The 23,619-nt window shown below is 38.1% G+C and overlaps 1 protein-coding gene across 1 annotated transcript; it reads left to right on the top strand.

Annotated features, from left to right (window-relative positions):
• Positions 1-6,313: 6,313 nt before the first annotated feature.
• LOC121630679 (homeobox protein six1b) lies at positions 6,314-8,646 on the top strand. The gene is made up of 2 exons (XM_041971093.1): positions 6,314-7,173; positions 7,956-8,646. The coding sequence occupies exons 1-2, from the start codon at positions 6,614-6,616 to the stop codon at positions 8,248-8,250; spliced, it is 855 nt and encodes a 284-aa protein (XP_041827027.1). The 5' UTR covers positions 6,314-6,613; the 3' UTR covers positions 8,251-8,646.
• The last annotated feature ends 14,973 nt before the right edge of the window (positions 8,647-23,619 follow it).

The following is a 23,619-nucleotide window of genomic DNA, read 5'->3' as shown; positions in this document are numbered from 1 at the left end:
ATCATGTTTCATTTTAATGTGTCTCCCCAAATGTCACTGATCTTGAATGATATTTTTCTATAAAGCCAGATGCAAACAATTGCAGTGTGTATGTCTTGAAAGTCCAAGGAACAAATGCAACTAAGAGGATTTTCTATAGTCTCACCATTAAACCAGAGAGAGATTGTAATAGTTTCTCTTTGCACGGCACTATAACATTTTGGACACGAGTGCCTTTTATTTGTCTTTTGTGAATAACACTAAAAGTAAGCTCTGCTACAGCTCTTGTATCAGTGAACAGAAAGCAGCTTCTGAGATTTACCACCGTCGCCCCTTCTGGCACATTTGTTGGGTGTCAGACAAAGAGAGCATGGAGCCCATTTGTCAAATGGTGTCTGGCACTTTTCATAAGAGTTAAGGTTCTTACTGTCATACATGACCATTGTAGCACACCTTACACTCTGCTCACACTATTTATATTAATCAATCTATCACATGTATTCATATCGGTGGACTAGTGAAGCTTCTCTTGGTCAAAACATTTGAATGGACCTTTCACTGAAAGTATCCTCACTTCTTTAATGTCATAAACCAAAACTTATGAGCAAAAAATTCAATTTTTGTTTGCTTTATTTTTTTTTTTTTATCTTAGTTTGAATTATATGATTGTTATCTGAAATTATTTGAATGTATTTTTCTAAATCTCCATACTGCAATAAAAGTTTATATTTATAAAAATGTAAAACAGGCAGTTTTAATTCTTTACAAAAAACTCAGCTTTAAGATGACTGACAGCAGTGTTGAGTTATCTTTTTTTAAGATTTTAGTGACACAGTTTTTAGTGCCTGTAATGGCAGTTGGCTTATGACAGACACGAAGCACATGTCCTCCCAACATTTAAAAGCTCTATGTAGCCAACTTGCAAGAATAGCAGGGGGAAACTGGCAAGCTGTAATCCAGCAAGCCTGCTGCAGCTCTCTGCAAACCTGCAGTGATCGTTTGCACATGCCTGGCAACCTGGAGTTCATTAGGCCTCCTTTTCTCATCTCAGCCTCTGTAATTCAAATAAACAGCAATGAGATTTCCAGAGGTAAAGCTCTTCTTGGGTGGGGGGCCTACAGCTCCCCACAGTTCAGTCCAATCCACTGGCCTTTCCCCTGAAACGAAGGCCAAATCCCACCACCCCACTATTTCAACATGTGGAAGAATGAATCTGAGGGGCTGTCACTCAGTTCAGGAAAGAGCTGTAGTTCCTCACACAGCTTGAGGAGATTCTCTGCAAATTTGTAAATTTCTATCCAATGCTTGGGGGCACCTGACCATATCAGAGTGAGGAGATAAGATGGAAGCAAAGTTTGACATATGAATGAACAGCAGGGGATTTTACTTCATTCACAGCATCTTTGTGTTGGGTTATAAGAGTTGTCTTTTTTGCAGATTCTGGCTGCAGGACATATATATGATCTAACTGATGACCTAAATAAACAGAGGCTGTTTGTCTGTGCTCACTGTTGAGGCACAGAGAAGAAGAGGGGGGTGGAGGGTGGCAGAGACTAACGGGAAAGGGGAGGGAGAGGCAGGCAACCAAGATAAAGTTACCTGTGCACAGGTGACCTAGTCGCCATGGGCAGTGGATTAGCTGATTGTTAGGTATCAGGTAACTCCTCCTGTAATATTGAAGAGGGTGAAAACAGCTTTGTTGGAGCCCAGAACAATATCCCATTTGCAGCAAGAGCCTATGCTCTGTAGATCTCACGAGGAGGGGGCCAGAGAAGACTCCAAATTCCACCTTTGTGCATTGTGCCTGTGAATTAGACAGAAAAGGAGCACAAATGCTCCCACAAAGATGTTGTGCTGCAAGTTTTCAGAAGAACTAAAGGATCTGTCAGGAGTCAAGTTAAGAAATTTCCAAGTTTTACTGCCTTTGTTTATGTATTAAAACCAGGTCATCTCTGTTTTTTGTGAATCAGTGGATTATTTTGTCCGTGATTTAAAACATGCTAAGTAAAACATTGTTTGTTCTGAAGTTAAAAAATAAGAAAGAAAGAAAGAAAGAAAGAAAGAAAGAAAGAAAGAAAGAAAGAAAGAAAGAAAGAAAGAAAGAAAGAAAAAGAAACACAGAAAAAAAGAAGGAACTCCCCCAGAACTGTGGCCTTATTAAAAACACTGACCTCTGATCTTTCAGATGGTTTCAAAGCTGACATTTAATGCGGCGCAGCAGACTGCAAGCCATATGTAATATGACCTGGGGAGCATGGTACTCCACCACTCCACATCCCACTAATGAGAGGGCAGGGGTCAGTGGGTACCAGCCTGCTGCAGACCCACCACCACTGGTCAAGCTGGGTCCAGGCAGAAATGGAGAAAGTTTGCTCTCATTGGGTTACAAATAATCAGTGGTGGACTTTATATAAAATAGAAGAGAAATAATGTGACAGTTGTGTGGAAGAACAGGAGGTCTGTGCGTGTCTGCTGTTGTCCATCATTCAGGAAAAAATGCAACACGCTTGATTCACTGGTTTGTTCTGGAGGACAAGGACAGAAAACATAACTCATGAGGACAGTTTTAAGTGGGCATGTGCGAGTCTGAGTGTGACACACATGCATGGAGGCAGCAGCTGGGAGGAAGCATCAAGTCCTCACAGCATAGTGGTCAAAGGTATTTCCCAAAGAGAAAAACACCACGTTGTAACATGAGTATGTGAAGAGTGAAATGACCAGTGAAGATCATGGACACACACACACACAGCTGCTGCACAACTGCGTAATATCTAAAACACAAACAACTCATCTTCTCTCGAGCTACATTTTGACTTGTATGACAGCTTTGTCATGGCGCCCCCTCCCTGCCAAAAAGCACACATGGTAGCTGCACATAACATTTAAATTGTTCCCTTTGTTTGTTTATGTGTTTGTCTGCTGCCTCGTTTGTTTATTTGTCTAAACCCCGCAGCCAGAAAAAGAGATTCTTTAAAACAAATGTCCTCATCTATACACCCGGGGTGTGTTTACCGAGCAGAGAACTGTAAAAGCCGAGGCCTTAATTGCATATTTGTAGAGGTGGTCCTCTGAGGAAATGCGTAATGATTTTGGGGTGGGGGGCAGAGCTAACCCCAGCGCACTTGTACCAGGTCTAATTTTCCAACATGACAGGAAACTCTGTTAAGCTGATAATTGCAGCTCCAATTTCATTTAACTCACTCATGTCAACAGTTGTGTTTTGTTTTGGGAGAAGGAGCTGCCTTTTTTTCTCACTGCCGTTCACCACCCAACAAACCGCGCAGTAGTTTCTTAATTAAACGCACACTGAAGACATCTTGAATTAACCACAAACTTTAAGACGGGGGCAAAGACTCTGTTATATTCATTCTCTGCGAGTTTTTTCAGTAACAAATGTGCTAGTTGCACTGTTCTTAATATTTGTGCCTTTTTTTAAGTAAGCCTGACTTGCTTAACTGTATCCCAAACTCGTCCGTTTTGAGATTTGGAAATAGCAATAATAATTAACTTGAAGCCCCAGGAGAAAACAAATCTAACATTTTCACTTACAGGTTTACACTGCTGAAACAGCACTTTAGATTTTGGTAAAGTGAAAACCATCTATCTGTGCATTAAGACAATGGTTTCATTTCCCCCCAATTTGATCAAATGTCCCATATCTTAGAAAAAATTAAACCGGAAACATAATCTTTTTGATGATGCCATTTATATGAAGTAATTTCTAGCCTTTTTAAAAAAAAATTCTCGTCTCTGGACGGAAGTGTCACCGCGATATGTCATTTATTTTTTTATATGCAAGTAAATATTGCTGAAACAATGTAGATACTCTCCATAGGTCTAATAAAGCCCCCTACCTCTAATTAAACTTCAACAAGTGTGGACATTGTGGTGTTTTTTTTCCGTTAATAAAGGACGCAAGACTGGAGAAGAGGAAAAATTAATCCTTTCTGCATGGAAGTCCCTTTTTAAACGAGTAACGAATGATCGCCTGCCTAAGTATTGCATTTCTTGTCGGGTTATGAGGAGCCCAGCACTGGCCGTGACAGAGGCGGAGGCGGAGGGTCCACATCTTGAAATAATCTCGCCCCCCGGGCTGCTCGGGTTAAAGGAGGAGGCGCGGCGCAATGTGGTAGAGATATTAGAGAAACCCGAGAGCCGCTCATCAGACAGCTCATTTACTGAAGCACTGAGGTTTTACACAGCACGACAACAGCCATACATCCAGTCTGTGTCCACCTTAACATGTAAATTCAATTTTTTGAGCTTCCCAGCAGTATAGCTTATCAAACCCTTGAAAAAAATAAGTTAATTAGCTGTTAGTCCCATAATTAACGAAAGCGTTCTCTGGTAAAATACACATATATATAGACCTATATATATATAAAAAAAAAAAAATATATATATATATATATATATACATATATATATATATATGTGTGTGTGTGTGTGTGTGTGTGTGTGTGTGTGTGTGTGTGTGTGTGTGTGTGTGTGTGTGTGTGTGTAAGTGAGAGGCGTCTTCTTCCGCATGGTGGTTTTACTTTTTTAGGGGAAAAAAGGAAAACAATCCAAATGAAATGAGAGGATTTTAAGGGATATTACAGGCACCTAATGTGAAATTTCTTGCAGATTCACTTCAACACCACAAGATATCTGCCACGCATTCAGGAGGAAACTAGCTTTATCTGAATCAATACAACCAAAACAAAGATAATATGCTAAAGATTAGTCTAAACTTATGTTTTGCTCTCTTTTTAAAGATTTTTTTCTTTTCTTTTATTTAATATAACATAAAGACAGATGATACTGGAAGCAGACTGGTCATCATCAACTCTGTTTAGCTTACTTTGTTCCACATTCACGATAATTCACATATGTCCTTTTTCACTTACTTTGTTTTTCTTCATATTCTTACAGGATTAATTAAAAACACAAGAAAGGAACTCCTTCTTTTTATTTCTTTTACCTCTGCTGTACTTTTCAGGTGTCTGGCAGCAAAAAAAAAAAAAAAAAAAAAAACAAGAACATCCCAAAGCATTTTATACCTTTTTAGTTAAACTCGTCAGGCAAAAAGACACCCTTTATCTTTTTATGACATTGGAAATCGTTTTCTAAGCAGACTTTTTTAACATATTGAAGCGGAGTTTAGTTTCAGACTTTGGTTCAGACAAATGTGATCTATGAGGCTCAAACCAACAACTGCACCACCAAGAACTAGTGTCACACAGAACTCATTTACTAATGGATTGGTTTTGTGTTTCACCTCACAGAAAAAAACTGGAGCCAGTACGGTGCCTGTCTAATCTCTGAAATATAAATGTGGATAACAAGCTGGAAGGAGCTCTTTTAAAACGTACAAATAAGATATAAACTCGAAAAAAATGCAAATTTCATTTGTCCCGACAGATGATAAATGTTCAGTTCCATACTAAGCAAAATTGCAACTTGACATGTAGAGTTTAAATATTTTTTAGTAATCTTACATTCTGAAACTCGTTAATGTGGCAGATTTACACGCGACTAAATGCTGGATTTTGTCCTGAAAATATCTGGCTAATTGACTCTTGGGCTTGAACCATGTGGTATTTCATATCAGCCTTCTCTGCCTCTCTTCCTCTCACAAACATACAGACACGTGCACACACACACACACACACACACACACGCACACACACACACACACTTAAGTGGCCAGTTTCCTACTGGTGGTCTATGGCCCATAACAAGTTTGGCAGGTACTATAGGTTGCTCATAAATAAGTGCGTAATGGCACGTAATGGACCAAACTATCATAGGAACTTATTAAATTATAGCACCTCATAAAATAAACGGCTTTTCTAATTAAAGGACTATCAAAGGTGGGAATACAACCCGAAATCTGCATGTAATTATGCAGGTTGTGCCCTAAGACAACGTGCAAACATGAGAGGGCTTGTAAACAAAAACAAAAACTGAATACTAAGGATTTTTGTTTATTTCGTTGTTTTACCTTTATTGTATTGCAGCTCACGACATCCTCATGCCTGTTTTAAGTAGCCTGTGTCTGAAAACTAGTTTTGTAAATAATCTTGTTTTTGTGTATTACCTTCCCCTCACTAATGTCTGGAAGATTGTATGATTCCATCCCGCATGGGAAGTCTGGTGTTACCATTTTGAGAAGATATTCAGAACATGTTAATAATGCTTTTAAAGAGCTCTGTAATAATTGATTAGTGTTTAGGTGTTGCTCTGCTCCCTCAGCTGAAGCAGAAGAGGGACTGTGGGGGCGGGAGGTGGGAGCGCTCCTATTTCAGCCCCTGACGCACTGCCTCTGGGGAGGAAACGGAGCTGCAAACTCAGTCCTGCTATGCTGTTCAGGGTGCAGGGCAGAGGGAGAGCCAATCACCGAAACGCACAGGCTCCCTTTAAGCCTGACATATCTCCAACAGGAACAAATTGTCCCAACAATCAACATCCCAATCTGCTGCGCGCATCAGGGGCTGGAGAGGAGAGGATAGCCTATAGGCCTTTGCAACGCGGACGAATTGCACTGGATTGCTCCACCACAAGAAGCTATCAAACGATTATACACACAACAAACTGACAGCGATCTCTTTGGATATCAAGGTTTTGGGCGGGGGAGTGAGTTTTGAACATCATGTCAATATTACCGTCCTTCGGTTTTACGCAGGAGCAAGTGGCGTGCGTTTGCGAGGTTCTGCAGCAAGGAGGAAACCTGGAGAGGCTCGGCCGCTTTCTGTGGTCTTTACCCGCTTGTGATCATCTCCATAAGAACGAAAGCGTCCTCAAAGCCAAGGCAGTGGTGGCTTTTCATCGGGGGAACTTTAGGGAGCTTTATAAGATCCTGGAGAGTCACCAGTTTTCACCGCACAACCACCCGAAGCTTCAGCAGCTGTGGCTGAAGGCGCACTACGTGGAAGCAGAGAAGCTGCGCGGCCGGCCGCTCGGAGCTGTAGGGAAGTACCGGGTGCGGAGGAAATTCCCGCTGCCCCGCACGATATGGGACGGAGAGGAAACCAGCTACTGCTTTAAGGAGAAGTCCAGGGGAGTCCTGAGAGAGTGGTACACGCATAACCCGTATCCGTCTCCACGTGAAAAAAGGGAGCTGGCCGAGGCCACAGGACTGACCACCACGCAGGTCAGCAACTGGTTCAAAAACAGACGGCAGAGAGACAGAGCCGCAGAGGCGAAAGAAAGGTACGTTCAAATGTCACGTTCTAAGTGGTGCTTGAAAATCTCCTGTGTAATAGAATGATTTATTGATTGATTTTCACAAATTTGAAGGCAAATAAAGGTTTGACATCTGAGAGCATTCTTTTAAGTGTGTCAACAAGAAAAAAGAACACTAAGTAAATTAAAGAGTGTTATGGCAGCAGCCTATTTATAGGAAAACCGAGGAGATAAATAGAACAATATCTCTTATATAAATAACTTTATTTCAAACAGAGGCGTGTGTGTTTTATAAATTGTGGACATGTTGAGGACAGTCTTCCCTTGAACAGTGAAGGTGGTTAAGCTATTGCAGCTTGTTGTCAAATGATGGGAACCCTTCAGCAAAATTTAAATCAACTTGAACTGTCACTAAACAACAAAAATAAAATACATCGATCATAAGATGCAAATGATGACTTACGCTATATAATTGTTATAAATAAAAGCTTATTTCCATTTCTCTTTGAGAAAACTAAGCATTTGAAATTTTTCTTCCATGTTTATTTAGATTGCAGTGGAATAAAAAAGCATTAAAACCAAACATTCAATTTATTGGATTTTTCAAATAAATCCAAACTGTGACATTAAAGAACATTAACACAAAAGAAAGGAGCAGTTTTTTTTATCTGTCTACTTTTGATTATTTATAGTCTACAGAAAAAAAAGGTTTTGATGGATTATTTTATTTTTTAAACTTCAAAACGTTGAATGATTATCTTAATGTGAGTATTTCTTCCAATTTCCTCTATTTTGTCTTTTTTCCCCAGAGAGAACAGTGAAAACAACAACGCAGGCGGCAACAAACAGAACCAACTGTCTCCTCTGGATGGAGGAAAATCTCTAATGTCCAGCTCGGAGGACGAGTTTTCGCCACCTCAGAGTCCCGACCAGAACTCAGCGCTTTTGCTTCAGGGCAACATGAACCACCCCGGGGCCTCCGCTTACCCCATGTCCGGGCTGGGGGGCCCACAGCCGGTGCACGGCATGCATGGACATCCACACCAACTGCAGGACTCCTTGTTGGGACCTCTAACCTCCAGTCTTGTGGATTTGGGCTCTTAAAGAAGCTGCCAGATTATTACGATCCCAGACAAACGAAGAGGACTGATAAATGTATCCGATTGAATATGTGTATGAAATAACACTATAGTAGCCTACCTTATAAAATAGACTGACTTGTCTGTCGTTAAATTTGGTTAGAACAAAACTCATTAATGCGCTTAATCCATATCCCCTTGAACAGGACGATTTTCTGATCTCCTGCACATGAAAATATACAAACAGGACCTTCTTGAAACTCTTAACTCGACGAAACACTTAATAGGACTATCCATTTGCTTAATTTATGATATTTTGTTAAGATAAAAAATAATTAGCAACCTGCTGCGATGGAAACTAAGAGGTAGCGTTTTCATTAGAGTCATGGGAATTAGTTTCCAATAAAAAAAAAGTGATGCATTTGTCTCTGTGTTATTTGTGTATTTGCAGAGGAAAATTATAATAATGCAAACATATTGTTATAGCGCTTTACCTGATAGTGGGGTTTTTTTTCTGCGTCAAATTTTGTTATCTTGAGAATGTTAGTTTTGATTTGATTAAGCTCCAAAAAATTGAATTTATATGGGGAAGAGAAAAAGAAGTAAACAAATTTAGTTTGGTGAATCTAAATGCCCTGATGTCATTTTTCTAGGAGAGATTAAATCCCATATGGCTTCTTTGCTTTTTAACAACAAACCAAATTTAAGAAAAAGAAACTTAGATTCAGTCAAACGAGAGTCAACATCAGCAGCTGTCCATCAGGGTTGCTTTGTGTACACAAGAACCAGTCTGTGATCCTTTTAAAATCATCTCAGCTCTGTAATATATGTAACCCCCCCCCAACCCCCCCCACCCTCCATTCTTCGTCATTTTTAGCCCTAGTGCTGCGGATCATTGGCTTTTTGTTGCCATGTTTTTTTTTCCTCTCTCCGAGAGTTTGTTCTGGCGGTTCCGGGCCATGGGAAAGAGCCACCACTCAACCTTTACCAGCTCTGGATTTTTCAAAGGAAAATATGAGCAAAGATCTCATAGGAGGGAAATAAGGTTCCTGAGAGATGAATAAAACTAAACAAAACATAAATTATATGAATTTTAATAAAAACTATAGCAACTAAACAACAACAACAACAACAACAATAATAATAATAATAATAATAATAATAATAATAATAATAATAACAACCCGGGAGCAGGACTGTGGTGCGGACAGCTCTCTTGCTTGCTCCCCACCCCCCACCACCACGCTCTCTTCTCAGCTCATGTCAGGGTAAATTGTTTTGAGCAGGGAGCACCGAGGATTTCCTGAGCATAATCTGAAACAGTCGCTGCTTGCATTACTGTCTGATTGCGAAGATTGCAGGGCTGCAGGGGCTGCAGCACCCGCAGCTTCAGTGGAGGGTCTTTGAGGTGTTTTGCATCCAACAGGCCTCGACATTTCTCTTAATATTCTTCTCTTTCTTGCTTTGGCTCTCTTAGCTTACCATTGTTGAACCAAACACCGCGCCTGCAACATCGACTACAGCTTATGGCTGAGAGTTAAAGGGATGCCCCGGGCAGAGTTTCCATCAGCAGGGTTTCATTAATTATTATTTTGAAAGAATCACTGGTGCACGTGACAGTGCAAAATTTTACCAATCTATGAAATTATTTATATGTGAAATCTTTATAACTATTAGATTAGTTCAGTAAAATATTTTAAATTTTCATCTAATGAAATTATTGTGACATAAAATGGATATGGAAAAGTAAAGGGGAAATACACCTAATCTGGACATGAAATGTTTCTGTGTCACATAAAAATCTGTGACAAAATACCTAAAAGCGAGGAAGATCATGGACAGAAAACATAGCCATTGATGGTGTAATTGTTCATAATAAAACTAACAGATTTTTATTTATTTTAAGTACTTAAATTAATTATAGTGACACCACTAATTAGAATACTCACAACATTTTCATTCAAGCCAAAAATATGAACATTGCTTACTTACAAAAATGTATAACATTATTTGTGGTGAAGCAGTCAAAATAAAAATAGGTTAACAGTGATGACAAGGAAGACATCTCTGAAACTGTAGTGTAGATAGTGGTCATAATGTGTAGGTTTGTCCACTAGAGCTTTTGTCTTTGCTCTGTTGTCAAAGACAGTTTGATATGATGAAAGTAAAAACATATAACAATTGTTCAGCTTTTATAGTAGATGTGTGTTATTGTACACATTTATTCCTTAAATTTGCCCATAAGTAAACTTCAGCAGAGGTCAGCAAAGAGCAGAGCTCCTGCAGATCATGTATTCTGAAAACAGCACGCACCCTTCACTCTTGGTTCATTGTGTGACTAAATATTCACAAATTAACAAACAGGTGATCACAAAGCCACCACAGAGACTCCTCATACTTGTTAATCTAATGACAGCATGGCCAGCAGAGTACATCCACTGCAAGGATTAAACGGGCTCCGTGCTACATGACAGGCAGAGGCAATCAGAGTCGCCTTCAGGATGTACAAGAGACTAAAATCAATCCCATACGGAAACTCTTGCAATGCTTTTAATCAAGCATGAATCCTTTGCTTCCGAATCAGTAGGGACAAAGTCTGTGTTTACATCTATCTGCTCTGTCAGTCTCATTGTTTTTAGCTTATCAGCCATACAACAAGTGCAAGTGGAAGGCGTGCTCCAGCCTATAGACCAGACTACAAAAGCTGGAGGTAGCATCAGCCCAAAGCAGCCCGGTGCCAGTAACAACAGCTGCTGATGGCAAACAGAGTGCGAGTCATCAAAAGGGTATTTCGTTTGTCAGAGGCATAAGTGGCAGTGGCTCTAAATCAACAGCAGGAAGGGCCCTGACGTGTGCAAATAAACGTGGAGAGTAGCCCGCATGAGTCTCCCCTGCCTGCCTCAGCTGGGTTAGTGTTTTCTCTGGCATAAGAGCCTGCAAAATCTTGTTTGAGAACAAAATCCAAAGCTGGGGATTTTTGGTTGAACTGCCTCTCTGTATGGTCTGGTATCTGCAGGTAGCTTTACTGCACATGTGAGCCATGTGCGAGACTGTCCCAGGTATCCATGACCACAAGAGGTGGTGTATGAGAGGTGTATGTCAGAGGAGGGGGGGACGATTGGGAGAGGGGTGGGGTGGGGGTTAGGCGGGTGATGAGGGACAAAAGGATCTTTTCAGGTCTGCCTAAAAGGGGTGGAGGGTGGAGGGTGGGGGAGCAGAGAGATTTTCTTACCAATGATGCATGGATCTGACAATTCCTGCCTGGCCAAACCCAGCAGCAGATACAGGCAGTGTATGTATACGTGTGTTTGTGTGTGTGTGTGTGTGTGGTGTGTGTGTGTGTGTGTGTGTGTGTGTGTGTGTGTGTGTGTGTGTGTGTGTGTGTGTGTGTGTGTGTGCATACGTAAATGTACCAAAATGTTTTGCAGAAAATAAAACTGATTAAAGTAAAAGTATAAAAATGGTTATGCTTCTATATAAATAAAGATATTACACTACTCTACTGAAAATAATAATATAAAAAATAAATAATAACAAAGTTAATTACATTACGGGCGGCAAGCCAAAGACAGCTTCCACTCTCAAGAGCAGGAAGCCATTCAGGAAGCTTCTATGTGACAGAACTGAAAGAAATATTTATCTCTTTCTTCCAGTCCTCTGAGTGATGCATGACCCGGAGTTCAGTCATGAAGTGGAGGAGGAGGGGGAGACTCTGCATTCAACCCCTAACTGTTAAGAGTGTTAAATAACATGTTATGTGTCAAATGAAGGCCAGGATCATTGGGAGGAAATGTTGTAATGCGTAACAAGAGGAAAAAACAGAAGACAAGATAAGACCTGCATGAACTGTCCATGAAGGACTTCTATAGAAGAAATGTGGCCAGGAGGCATAGGCTCACATAACAAACCCTCCCCAAGACAAAGCCCAGCTCTGGTTGCTGAGAATCAGATATCTATATTTTTGGAGTTTGGAGAGTAATGTGATAGTAGCATTAGTCTCATGTGTTTGATCAGAAGAGTGACTTCAGTCTGGGGTGTTTTTGGAAAACCTATGTGAGGACCTTTTGTCTTTTTAGAAATATTAAATAAGTGCAGGAAGAGGTTTTACAAAGAAATAAACAGAAATATGAATACTATTTTAATAACATTTGATTTTGTGATGCTTAACAGCATCAAATTTGATCATGAATGTACAAGTACATGTTTCCAGTCAGGGAAAAAGAAGAAGTATTGATTTAACTATACCGCTTACAAATAAAATGGTCTAACTCTAGAAAATGAAACAGTGTTTGCTCTCACACTGAGCTCTTTAAAACAAAAACAGTTAACAATGAAAGTTCTAAAGTACTATTTATTATTTTCTTAATGTTCCATGACTCCCTCACTCTACTGGTACACCAGTACCTAACCCAGTGGATTTACTCAAAGGTTCTACATACAGTTCTGTATGTCTTAGACTGCCCTTCTTTCCCTCATAATTCACTTCCAAGGAGCCAAGATTTCTTGTAACCTTTAAAGTGGTCTTGAAGAACAATTTCCACGTTTTCTAAAGACCTTCAATTTCATTGAACACTGGTTACTTTTTCACACATTCTCAGTCCTGTCCTTGTACCTGGCCATTTTTACTAGATTGTGTTTACTAGTTTAGCCCTGACCTATGAATTGATCCAAGCCTAATAAAGAGATAAACAAGTGTTGTTTCAACAGCAGTTTAGCAAAGAAACTGTTTTAAAGTGAGTCTTATGTCACTTTGTTATTAGGAACTTGTTACAAAGACATATGTTTTGTTTTTCTTTAGTTCCATTTGAGAAATGAAAAAGATAGCACAGTTTCACAGAGATTAAATACAATTTTTGAACCGGGAAGACATGGCATACAGTGGTCTTTGAAAAATTTAATAAGTTAGACAAAATGGACTGGCAGTTTAACCAGGATGTACCCCACCTCTCATTTGGTAGCCAGTGAGAAAAGGTCCATACCCCTAAGGGTGCGATGGATGGATGGATGGATGGATGGATGGATGGATGGATGGAAAGGCGAGACAGCTGATGAACACTTTAATCACTCTGAGAGCGATGTCCTTAAGAAAAAGGCAAACATCCAACAAAGTTCTAAAACAAGACCCTAAGACACACGCTTAACCCTTCAGTCAGTCCATCTACTGTTCACTAAGGTGCCATTAGAAATGGTCTCCATAGAAGGGTGATTGTCAGGAAACCATCCTTAAGGAAAGGAAACAAGAGGAAAAGGCTGAGCTTTGCCTTTTATTTCTTTTATTGTTTGGTTTATTTGACAAGGACATCATACATTAATATACATTACTGTTAATGTATCAGAGTTAGCCAAATGGGCATTTAAATCTGGAGTCCCTACAGCCAGTCCACTTATATGAGAAGTGGACTGACAATCAGACAACAGGTCTGACCTAGTGGTGGAAACGTTCCAGATTTAAGTTTTGATGGTTTTTTCTTCTTTTCCTTTAGTAAAATTTCAGATCTTCTATTGTTTGTAAATTTCAAAAGTTTAAGTCAGAGATTATATGTTTGGCATGTACAAACTTCTATAGAGTGAGTACAAACTGGATTTGTTGCACTAACTTGCAGATGAAAATTCATTACACATGAAAAAGAGAACTAACTCTTCTATAGTGTCTGTCCAATTGACTTTTTCCTGTCTGATCCTAGCTCAAAAATGAACAAAAATAATCTTGGGTCTTTCAGAGCTCCCTTTGTCTTTTACAGCACCATTTGCCTTCGTTAATCCTGTTTTCTGAAAACTGACCATAACATTGTACCTCATAAAGAAGGAGGTTACAGACTCTGGCAAAATAATAAATGATCTGAGGTGCTGTGATTATTTTTAAATGTGACTTTTTTCCTTGCAGGATAAATTTAACGTTCATCTACTTCTCAAAACTGAATAATTAATTTTAGATTATACAATTTTTAATAGATTCCAGACATTAAAAAGTCCAAAGGATGACTTTAACAAACTTAAAGCTTTGTTAAGTACATTTTTATTAAGTTTATGAATAAATAAACTTAATGATAAATAATTACAAATAGATAGTAAATATTAAGTTAACTAATCTGTACCATGGACCTTTGTTGTTTTCGAAATATAATGCTTTTGAAATGTAGACAATTATTATGTGTGTAATATTTTCCTTTTAGGGATTAATAAAGTTTTTCTAATTGAATTCAACTTCTATGTGCAAAGTAACAGAATTACTTTAAAGTCCATGTAAATGTTCGCTGAACAAAGCATTGAACTAGAGATTCATGAAGCTTAATGTTTGCCAGTATCTAATATGTCAATATTTAATTGTAAAGTCTTCAAAACAACCAATTAATGAGGCTTTTTTCACACTCTTTATCACACTCATGCAGCGTGTGGTCATAGAAATAAAAATATTTATTGTAATAGAAGGTGACTTGTAAAATTATGGTGAAGTATCGTAGATTCAACAATAATAATGATTTTTCTCCAAAAGAAAGTGACAACAGTGTTTCACGTCTCAAAAAAGTGTTTTCAGTTGGTAAGTGGTTAAAAGTATCTATGAAGAATTTTATTTAGTTTTATGAATGCAGGATGTGTTTCCTACAGATGTGCTTATGGTGCATTGTTTGCTATTTATAAAAACCAAATATAGTAATAAATTTAAATTAAGTGGAGTTTACTTTGTTACATGGACCTTTCTTGTTGTCTAAATCTATTCAAAACTACCTGTAATTAACAAATTCTTTAAAAAAAGTTATTAAGCGATTGAGTATTGTTGGTTTGTGTGGTGTTTTGGAGGAGATTTGAGTGAGTTTTACACTAACAATTCACGTTTGGAGTGACTTACATCTGTCACTGAATTCAGAAATCCTTGTTTGATGGTTTCTTAATAAATTGAGCTACAGTAAATTAGATTAGTTTCATTGGTAGCTACAGACAATATATTTTCAGGATGTTTGGCTGAGAAAAATCCAAAGGTCAAAACACATCTCCACACTCACTGGGTTTTTTCGGGGCGTGGCACGGGTGTCAGACACAAAAGGAAGTGGACTACGGGCTAATGAAATCTACCTCACTTTCCCAAGAGGCATCATCTCACCTATCCTGGGGCTCACAAATAGCTCAAATAACGAGTTCCCCCCAACATGATCAGCCTCCCTACTGTGCCAAAACCACAGCTACCCTTCACCAGGACCCTGCAGCTACATGCAGTTTGCACTTTGTTGGCTTGCCGACGTTGGAGTGACAGCAGCCTGAATCTGAGCTGCCATCCTGCTCCCCTCACCCTTCATCTTCATACTGCAGAGCAGGATAAAATACCTCTCTCAGTTCAACTCAGAAAAAAAAGAAAAACATTCAGGAAATGAAAGTTGTAACACGATCCTCTGTGTGCCAAACGTCTCCCTGAGCAGGGACAAAAGGCCCAGAGAAAAGCTGCTGGGCCCATTTTAGCCTGCAGATGACAGAAGAAGAGGGAGGGTGGTGGAGGGAAGCACAGATGGATGAAGACAGAAAGTGAAAAGAGACAACGTAAAATCAAAATGAGTAAGGAAGACGTATCGAGCATGAAGACTTCATTTAAAGCAGGGAAAAGGAGTTGAGGGTGCTGCAGTGATGAACATTTCTATGCAGAAACTGTAGTGCTCCTGCAGCCTGCTGTGCACGGAGCCCCACATCCCACAGATATGCATGCACCAAGCAAAATAAACTCTCCATTCCGGCTCTGCAGTATGTTTTCTAGAGGGCTGCTCCTGAGGGAAAGTCCTTATAACTCCTCATTTGGTGCTTATGGCCCAGTAAAAAAAAAAAAAATAAAGACAACAAAGTAGAAAAAAATTGGAGCAGTTTACTTGCCCAGACATTTTTCAAAGAGACTGTGTGAGCACAAAACATGTAGTAGAGAGAATCTTTCTATTAATTCTGCTGTTTGGTGATAGCACTTTCTTCAGTCTAACCACTGGTGTGTCAAAACTGATGGCCTGGGCATCCTGGCAGGAGGAGGATGACATGCTCTGCTCGTCCTCTCACTGCTGACTGGTGCATTTGCAGCATGGTGTCAGCGGCTGGTGGTAATTACCAGGCTCTCTCTGAGATACAGCTACACCAATGTGCCACCAGCTTTGGTATGCCAGCTAAGCTCTGTTATTAGGCTCAGAGCTGCCACTGGACAGTAGGCACTACTTCAGCAGACCTCCAGTCAGTCTAACTGATCTGCCTACATAATGACTGATTGTTGTCCGACTTACAAAGTACAAGCTGACATCCTAAATTAGTAGGATCCTTGCCATATGTGGGAAACATGTTTATATGTGGCAGCTATAATGCTATTATGCACAGAGGAGTTGTCATCGCACACCACCAGGATGATGATAGGGGCTTTACTAAGGCTGTATTTGATTCAGTTTGAATTCACCAGTCACTTACCCATCAAAGAATAATCCCTCTCATCATTTAAAAATCATATTTTAAAAGAAATGTTAGTGAATTCATAAGTGAGATGTTCTTCCCATTTGCTCTGCTTTACTGTCAAACGACACTCATTTGTCACACATGATGATATAAATTCATGTAAAGTAAAACAGACTGCTTATACTGAAAGGTTTGCTGCCTTTTCTTAACCCATGCTCCAAAAAGACTGACTGAAACTAAGGGGAAGTGGAAAACTTCTCTGTGGCTAAATTTGTAAATAATTTTTTCAATAAACCACCGATGCAGAATCTTTCATGTTGTATCAGCACAAAGTAAAAAAGAAAAAAAAGAACAGCATCTGTGATGGTACGAGGTGGATTAGTGCACATGGTATTGGCAGCATGCAAGTCTGCAAAGACAGATTTCATGCTCCACAGGTTTTGAGCAACATATGCTTCCACCTAGGTGATGTCTTTTTCGAGGAAGGTTTGACTTACTTCCAGGACAACAGCATGGCTCTGTAGTATCTGAGTCCAGGTGCTAAACTGTTGTCACTCGATGAGAATATTTAGTGTATTATGAAACAACAAATACAATCCTATTTCAAAGAAAGAATAGGAAGTCAATGAACTTCCAAAGGTCCAGAAATCGAACTATTCACATATCCCTTTCTCTTTTTTAAGGAAGCTTTTTTGGTTGAATAGACAATAATTAAAAAAAACAAAACAAAACAAAAAAATTCTATCTTTATCTTATTCTTTGTACTATTTCCTGACAGATATATAGATTAAATTACTTGTCTGAAGTCTGATTTACAAGAAAATAATTTCACATCAGTTCCTATTTAATTATTTCCAGTAGTGACAGCCATGATTAAGTTATGTGAGCAGAAGAGAGGAGAAAAACTAGGAAGATCTGTAATGAGGTAATATTTATAGTTTGTCTCCAGTAAGAGGTAGATAGCACATAAAATCATAAAAGCAGTAAACAGAGAAGGAAGTGAAAATGAATTGTGGATGCAAACTTTTCACTTATTTTCACTGCAAAATCTCCAGTTTTCTTTAAGAGATATGAGCTGGAAGACAGTCGATAGATGGCTTCACTTTCTGTCTCAGAGTTTGGCAGGTTTATAACTTTGTGAGCTGAGGACACGGCTGAGAAAGGCTCAAGGTGCTGAACTTAAACTTGGCGACAGCTGAAGAAACTGGAGACCTGAGAGTTTAAATATAGACTCTTAAAATCCCAACTGGTGCCCTTACTCTGTCTCAACATTTTCTTACACATGTACATTCACACCCTTCTCTCCGTCATGCTGTACTCTCATTTACACTTGGGGCAAAACTCTTAAACCTGCTTGTTTGTGTGCATCGTGGATTTGTGGTAAAAACTCAAAAAAATAATCTAAAAAGTCATCTTTACAGTTGTCAGTTTTCTTTATAAGACTTAATCACTCTACCAGAAATGAAGCCAAAAATATAAAATATATTCAAAGTACAACAATCATAAAAATAAAAATGACAACCTTTTACCCTGTAAACATATGTAGCCTATACTAAGTTTTTTTTCCCCTCTTCCGGCTGTTGAGTAGAACTGTTTTCTGTTGTCTTTACTTTAAATCAAAGGAGTCTTTAAAGGGGTTGCTCTTTCAGGCTTTTTATTGTCTATGGTTTATTATGTACTTATGCAGTGAAACAAGACAGATGTCTACAGCGCATGTGGCTGCACTGCGCCTCAGTGATCTGTTGCTTGCTGTGGGTCATGTGCACCATCTAGTGGCCAAAATGTGTTACTACAAATACAAACGTTAGACGAAGCAGTAAACATCAACGGGTGTTGTATTATTCTTTTTTTATTTTTATATTTAATTTTTTGTCGCATATATATATATATTATAAATTATTGGAAACCCCATTTAGTCAACTTATAACAAGGTATAACTTGGTAAGGTGTGTGTTGCTGTGAAATGAGCACGTGGGTATTGTTTTTCATGGGCTGGAGTGCTCGACACACCCATACTGGCTGACCTTCAACAACTTCTGGTTGATGAATGGGATGCTGTCCCACACCAAAATGTGATCAGGCTTTTATTCAGCATAAGGAGGAGGTGTCAAGCAGCTGTGGCTTCACATGGATCTTCTATACACTACAGAGGCCCCTGACAGGGGCAAAACAACTAAAGTGTAAAAATGGGCAAAATGAATATGAATATTCATCCAAACAGCCAAGCAGCTCAAACAAGAGTGAATACCAACAGAGAATATTGTAGGGATTTTGACTAATTTTGGGAGCTGTGTTTCTAATTTCAAAGACGTTCCACACAAGATCATTACAAGTTATACTTTGCCATAAATGTGACTCATCAGACTTTCCACTCATTTATAATAAAACACCAATTGGCATTTTTAGAGGAGAAAAATAATCACCAAAAACACATTTCCTTATCTTTTGTGCTGAGTTTACATAAAGCACCTTTCTTTTTCTTTCCAAAGGTGTGTTGCTTCTGCATTTCGTGAAAGGCAAAACAAACCAAAAAAAAGTTATGGATTCCCAAATATATCAAAAATGTTTTGGTTCTGGTTTCATCATGTTTGAATCAATTAACCCTAAAAGGCCTAACGTATCATATTTGATACATCATGTTTCTGAGGCCTGTTGAACCACTTTATGGCAAAAAACACACATATTGTATTCAATATCCTGTTGTATACAATATGTACTTGTCTTCGGCCACCTGGTGGAAACGTTATGTTGTAAAATAATTCTAACATATCACACTGTAATAAATAGAACATGTAAGCTAATTATGTTTCATATTTGTTTGGTACTTTTTACATTTTTTGAGAAGGACAAAAAAGTCAGATTTTTTAAAAACTTGAATGTTTTGATATTTTTTTGGGTCAAGCGTTACATGGTTTTTTGCCAAATTAAAGTGAAAAGAAAAACGTGTCTATTTTGACTTAACGTTAAAAAATGTGAAGTAATGGATTCTTTGGACATCTTTGTTTGGTCGCTGTCTCCATCTAGTGGTCAAATGTGAACTTAGCTGACAGACAAAAGGAGAAATCAGAAGTTACTTCGCAGTGGTTTATAGATTAGCGCGTTCAAATATGGATGAGAATTTTGTAAATTTTCTTCTACACAACTTCGTTTTTTATAGCAGGAGGCTGTGCATGAGATTCAAAACATTTATTAAGGTAATAAAGCTTCACTAAAGGTGGAACAATGGTGTTTGTTTATAACAGAATATGGAGGAAAACTGGAAAGTCACACTTGAAATTAACAATATGTCAAAAGACTAACAAAATAATAACAATAGTAGCAGCAGTACTATTATTATTATTATCAATAATAATAATAATAATAATAATAATAATAATAATAATGCAAAAATGTTTGAATTCTATCAGTCTTGTGATTTTACGATAATTTGCGATTTTTGCAATTTTTTGCTGCCTTGTGCTAATTTTAATGTTTTCTTTGTACCATCTGTAATGCTTTTAATGTTTCATGTGAAGCACTTTGAATAGTCTTGTACATGAAATGTGCTATAGTCAACAAATAAACTTGCCTTGCTATACAAAATATTAAAATGGATTCCATGACAAGACAGATGTTATTCATGAAAGATTTAAGATTGTAAGACCAGCATATAAGTGCAAACTTACAGGTGAACACAGTGATTTAGATTTAAATGAAAGCCACTGCTTTGCCTTCAATATTGTAGGAAATATAATGAAATAAAACTGTTTCTTACAAACTGTGAGGCTTTGCTGACATGTAATTAAGACAGAGCAACAGTGGAGCAACAATTACAGTCTTTTCAGTACAACCAGGGGGAGGGATTGTCTTCTTCCTGAGCCTCTATGAGAAAAATGCACTGCACCCCATCTGACCTCCAGCAGCTGCAGCTCCCAATTGTCTCTGTCAATGTTAGTCCCACAATGCACCACGACTATCATCATTTTCTCAAATCCACGTTTTTGTCTTTTTCTTTGTAATTCTCTTACATCTGTCAAAACAAAAAAAACAAAAAAAAACACTTACACTCACACATTCCCCTGATGAATGTGTAAAGTGATCGATGGATTAATCGAAATCATGACTCGGAGACTGAACAGATTATTTTTAAACTGGACCAAACACAGTCGATCAATGTACTCATGGAGCAGTGACGCTGTAATGCAGAAAGCTCGTTAAGCCTGGTGCAGTCATTAAGATATTGTATGATGGATTTGGAGACTTTCTGAGTTGTTAAGTTGCTATTTTCCCTGAAGAAAGCTGTTGCAGGTTCAAACTGCAAATTACAAACAAGAAACTGTCATTTAAGTTTCTATGGAATAGGAATCATTAGTGTGTAGTTTGTCTATGTTGAGTTTACCGTCATCTTTTTTGTTGGTTTATATATATATATATATATGTGTGTGTGTGTGTGTGTGTGTGTGTGTGTGATTCTGAAGGTGAAATGGACACAGAAAGGATCTTCTACACGGACAATTTAGCTTTAAAGATCTAAAAAGATGGTTATCTGGACTTTCCAAGACTAAGGTAATATTTTTATTGCTTTCACACTGCCGCTGTTTGGCACTTTAGTTCAGTGATCCCCAACCTTCCTCCTCTAGGCCAACTATCCTGCAGGTATTAGATATCTCCCTGCTGCAGCACACTTGATTCAAATTAAATTGATCTCTGACTAGCTATACAGGAGTTTGCTAATGAGCCAGTAATTTGTGTCAGGTATGTTGAAGCAAGGAAAAAAGAAAGTCTGCATACGGTGGGCATTGAGGACCTGAGTTGAGGGTGCTTGCCTTTGTCCATTGCCTCTCAGAGACCAGCATATATATATATATATATGTGTGTGTGTGTGTGTGTGTGTGTGTGTGTGTGTGTGTGTGTGTGTGTGTGTGTATGGACTGTTTATATATATTAGATGTGTCAAATTACTTACCAATTAATTAATCATGAATAATCATGATTAATCACCATTCGTCACCATGCCTGAAATATGCCTATTTTTATCAACAGTAGGAGCAAGTCAATGCTCTCTTGGAGGTTTTTTCACATTTTAACATTAGATTGTCACTTTAGTTGTAATAATCAGTTCAACATTACATAAAATCAAGACTTTAAAAAAATATATCTCATTTGTGCCAACTTTTTCCTGATCAGTACCCCTGCCTGGGCCCCCATCAAAACTTTTTTAGCCCAACCCTGCTTACCTGAAGTCTAATCTTTCCTACCATCTGTCAACTGCTGTGTTAGTGAAGGGTCTTTATTTCTTTATTTACTTTAGAACTGGTTATATTTACATATATTAGCCAATAACATGTTATTTTTGACAGCCTTAATACATAAGTGTGTGTGTGTGTGTGTGTGTGTGTGTGTGTGTGTGTGTGTGTGTGTGTGTGTGTGTGTGTGTGTGTGTGTGTGTGTGTTTGTGTGTGTGTGTGTAAACGTATATATACATACACACACAATATGTCAATGTTTCCATTCAGATATCACCAGATTGACATTCTGACTTTTTGGAAACTAGAAGAGAAACACCCTGTAAATGAGTGTGCAGTTATAAGAAAGAGCTTGGCGACGTGGCTGACTATCAATAATGATGGACCAAACAATAAAGTTGCAAGGTGAAACAAAAGTATTGGTTATTCCCAGTCAGTCATGTGTAAAATATAGAGGGGAAAAAAGGGAAGGTTGAGGAACGAATCATGCAGGTTTTCTGTCAGGACAGAAAAATCATAGCTCAAAGTTGAAAATGGCCAATACAATGACTGAAAAACAAATGGCCAAAAAAGACCAGCTCATGTAAATCCAGATGTCGTTGACACATAGACGAAAAAAAGGCTCCAGTGGTTGATGACACATTGAGGGATGATTCAATACTGGGCAAAGAGATGATGTCAGAATTTTTGTTTACTGAAAATATGATTAAACATATATGGCTGTCAGAAGAAAATAATGTTTTTGTTCAGAAGTGAAATGAGGTTGCATGTCATTAAAAGGACCAGGGGAAATAGGCATTGCCTCTGCAGTAAATGTACTTGTGTGCATTGAAATTTGGGAAACTTTTCACATTCAGTCAAGTGAAGGAAGACTTGGTTATGTTGTTTGTAATGTGGATAATTCCCCTGGACACAAAAAGCATTCAACTTTTCTGCAGAAAAGATCAACTCAGTGTTGTGACCAGCAAACAGTTCAGATCTAAATCTAATTAAAAATTCATTGTGGATCAAGAAGAAAAATACATAAACAAAATCTTTGGCTCAAATGATCCAAGATGTCAAAAAAGAGAAATGCAAAGAAGATCTAATTGTTGATTCTTTCCCTCCCTTTATCCATCATTTTAATTCAAATTGCCATTAATTAGAATAATTTTTATTTGTTTTTAAATTCTTTACAACGTTAGAATGTTAAACTGTTAAATGCGTTTGTTATCTATCTGTAATTTTCCTCTTCTTTTTTTCCTATATAAAATAGAACAGAATAAAACACCTGAATAAATAACCTATAAGAGTGCAGTGATTCCATAGTGTTTGCCAAGAGCTGTACTGCAGGTGCCCCTGCAGGGGCTCTGTCCATGGTACTGAAAGTCTCAAGAAGCGTGTCTGATGCTCCAGAGGCCACATTATATACCAAAGTCTTGTGTTTCACATTTCATACCAGACTCAGCTTGAACTTTAACTGAAGACATGGTCATGAATAATTAATTATATATTATTTCTGACGTCTATGACTAAACACTAACTTCTATTGAATTCAATGATTTTATTTAGTTTTAACACCAGCGAATATTTGAGACAAAATCAGTAAAATCTACCAGTTTGCATCGATTTCCTGATTTATATATATATATATATATATATATATATATATATATATATATATATATGATCCAAAACATACAAATAAATAGATTAACACAAACATAAACATTTATAAACATAACTACTAATAAATATAGGAGATTAAATTGATGAGCATG

This window comes from Melanotaenia boesemani, chromosome 20 (genome assembly GCF_017639745.1).
Source record: "Melanotaenia boesemani isolate fMelBoe1 chromosome 20, fMelBoe1.pri, whole genome shotgun sequence".
NCBI classification, from domain to species: Eukaryota; Metazoa; Chordata; class Actinopteri; order Atheriniformes; family Melanotaeniidae; genus Melanotaenia; species Melanotaenia boesemani.
Note: the sequence above shows the minus strand (reverse complement) of the source record. Positions and strands in the feature narration are given on the sequence as shown.

Excerpts from the sequence above, each read along its gene's own strand:
- LOC121630679 (XM_041971093.1), top strand. The coding sequence starts at position 6,614 with ATGTCAATATTACCGTCCTTCGGTTTTACGCAGGAGCAAGTGGCGTGC. Across the intron at positions 7,174-7,955 it reads GCCGCAGAGGCGAAAGAAAG|AGAGAACAGTGAAAACAACA; the intron begins GTACGTTCAAAT and ends TTTTTTCCCCAG.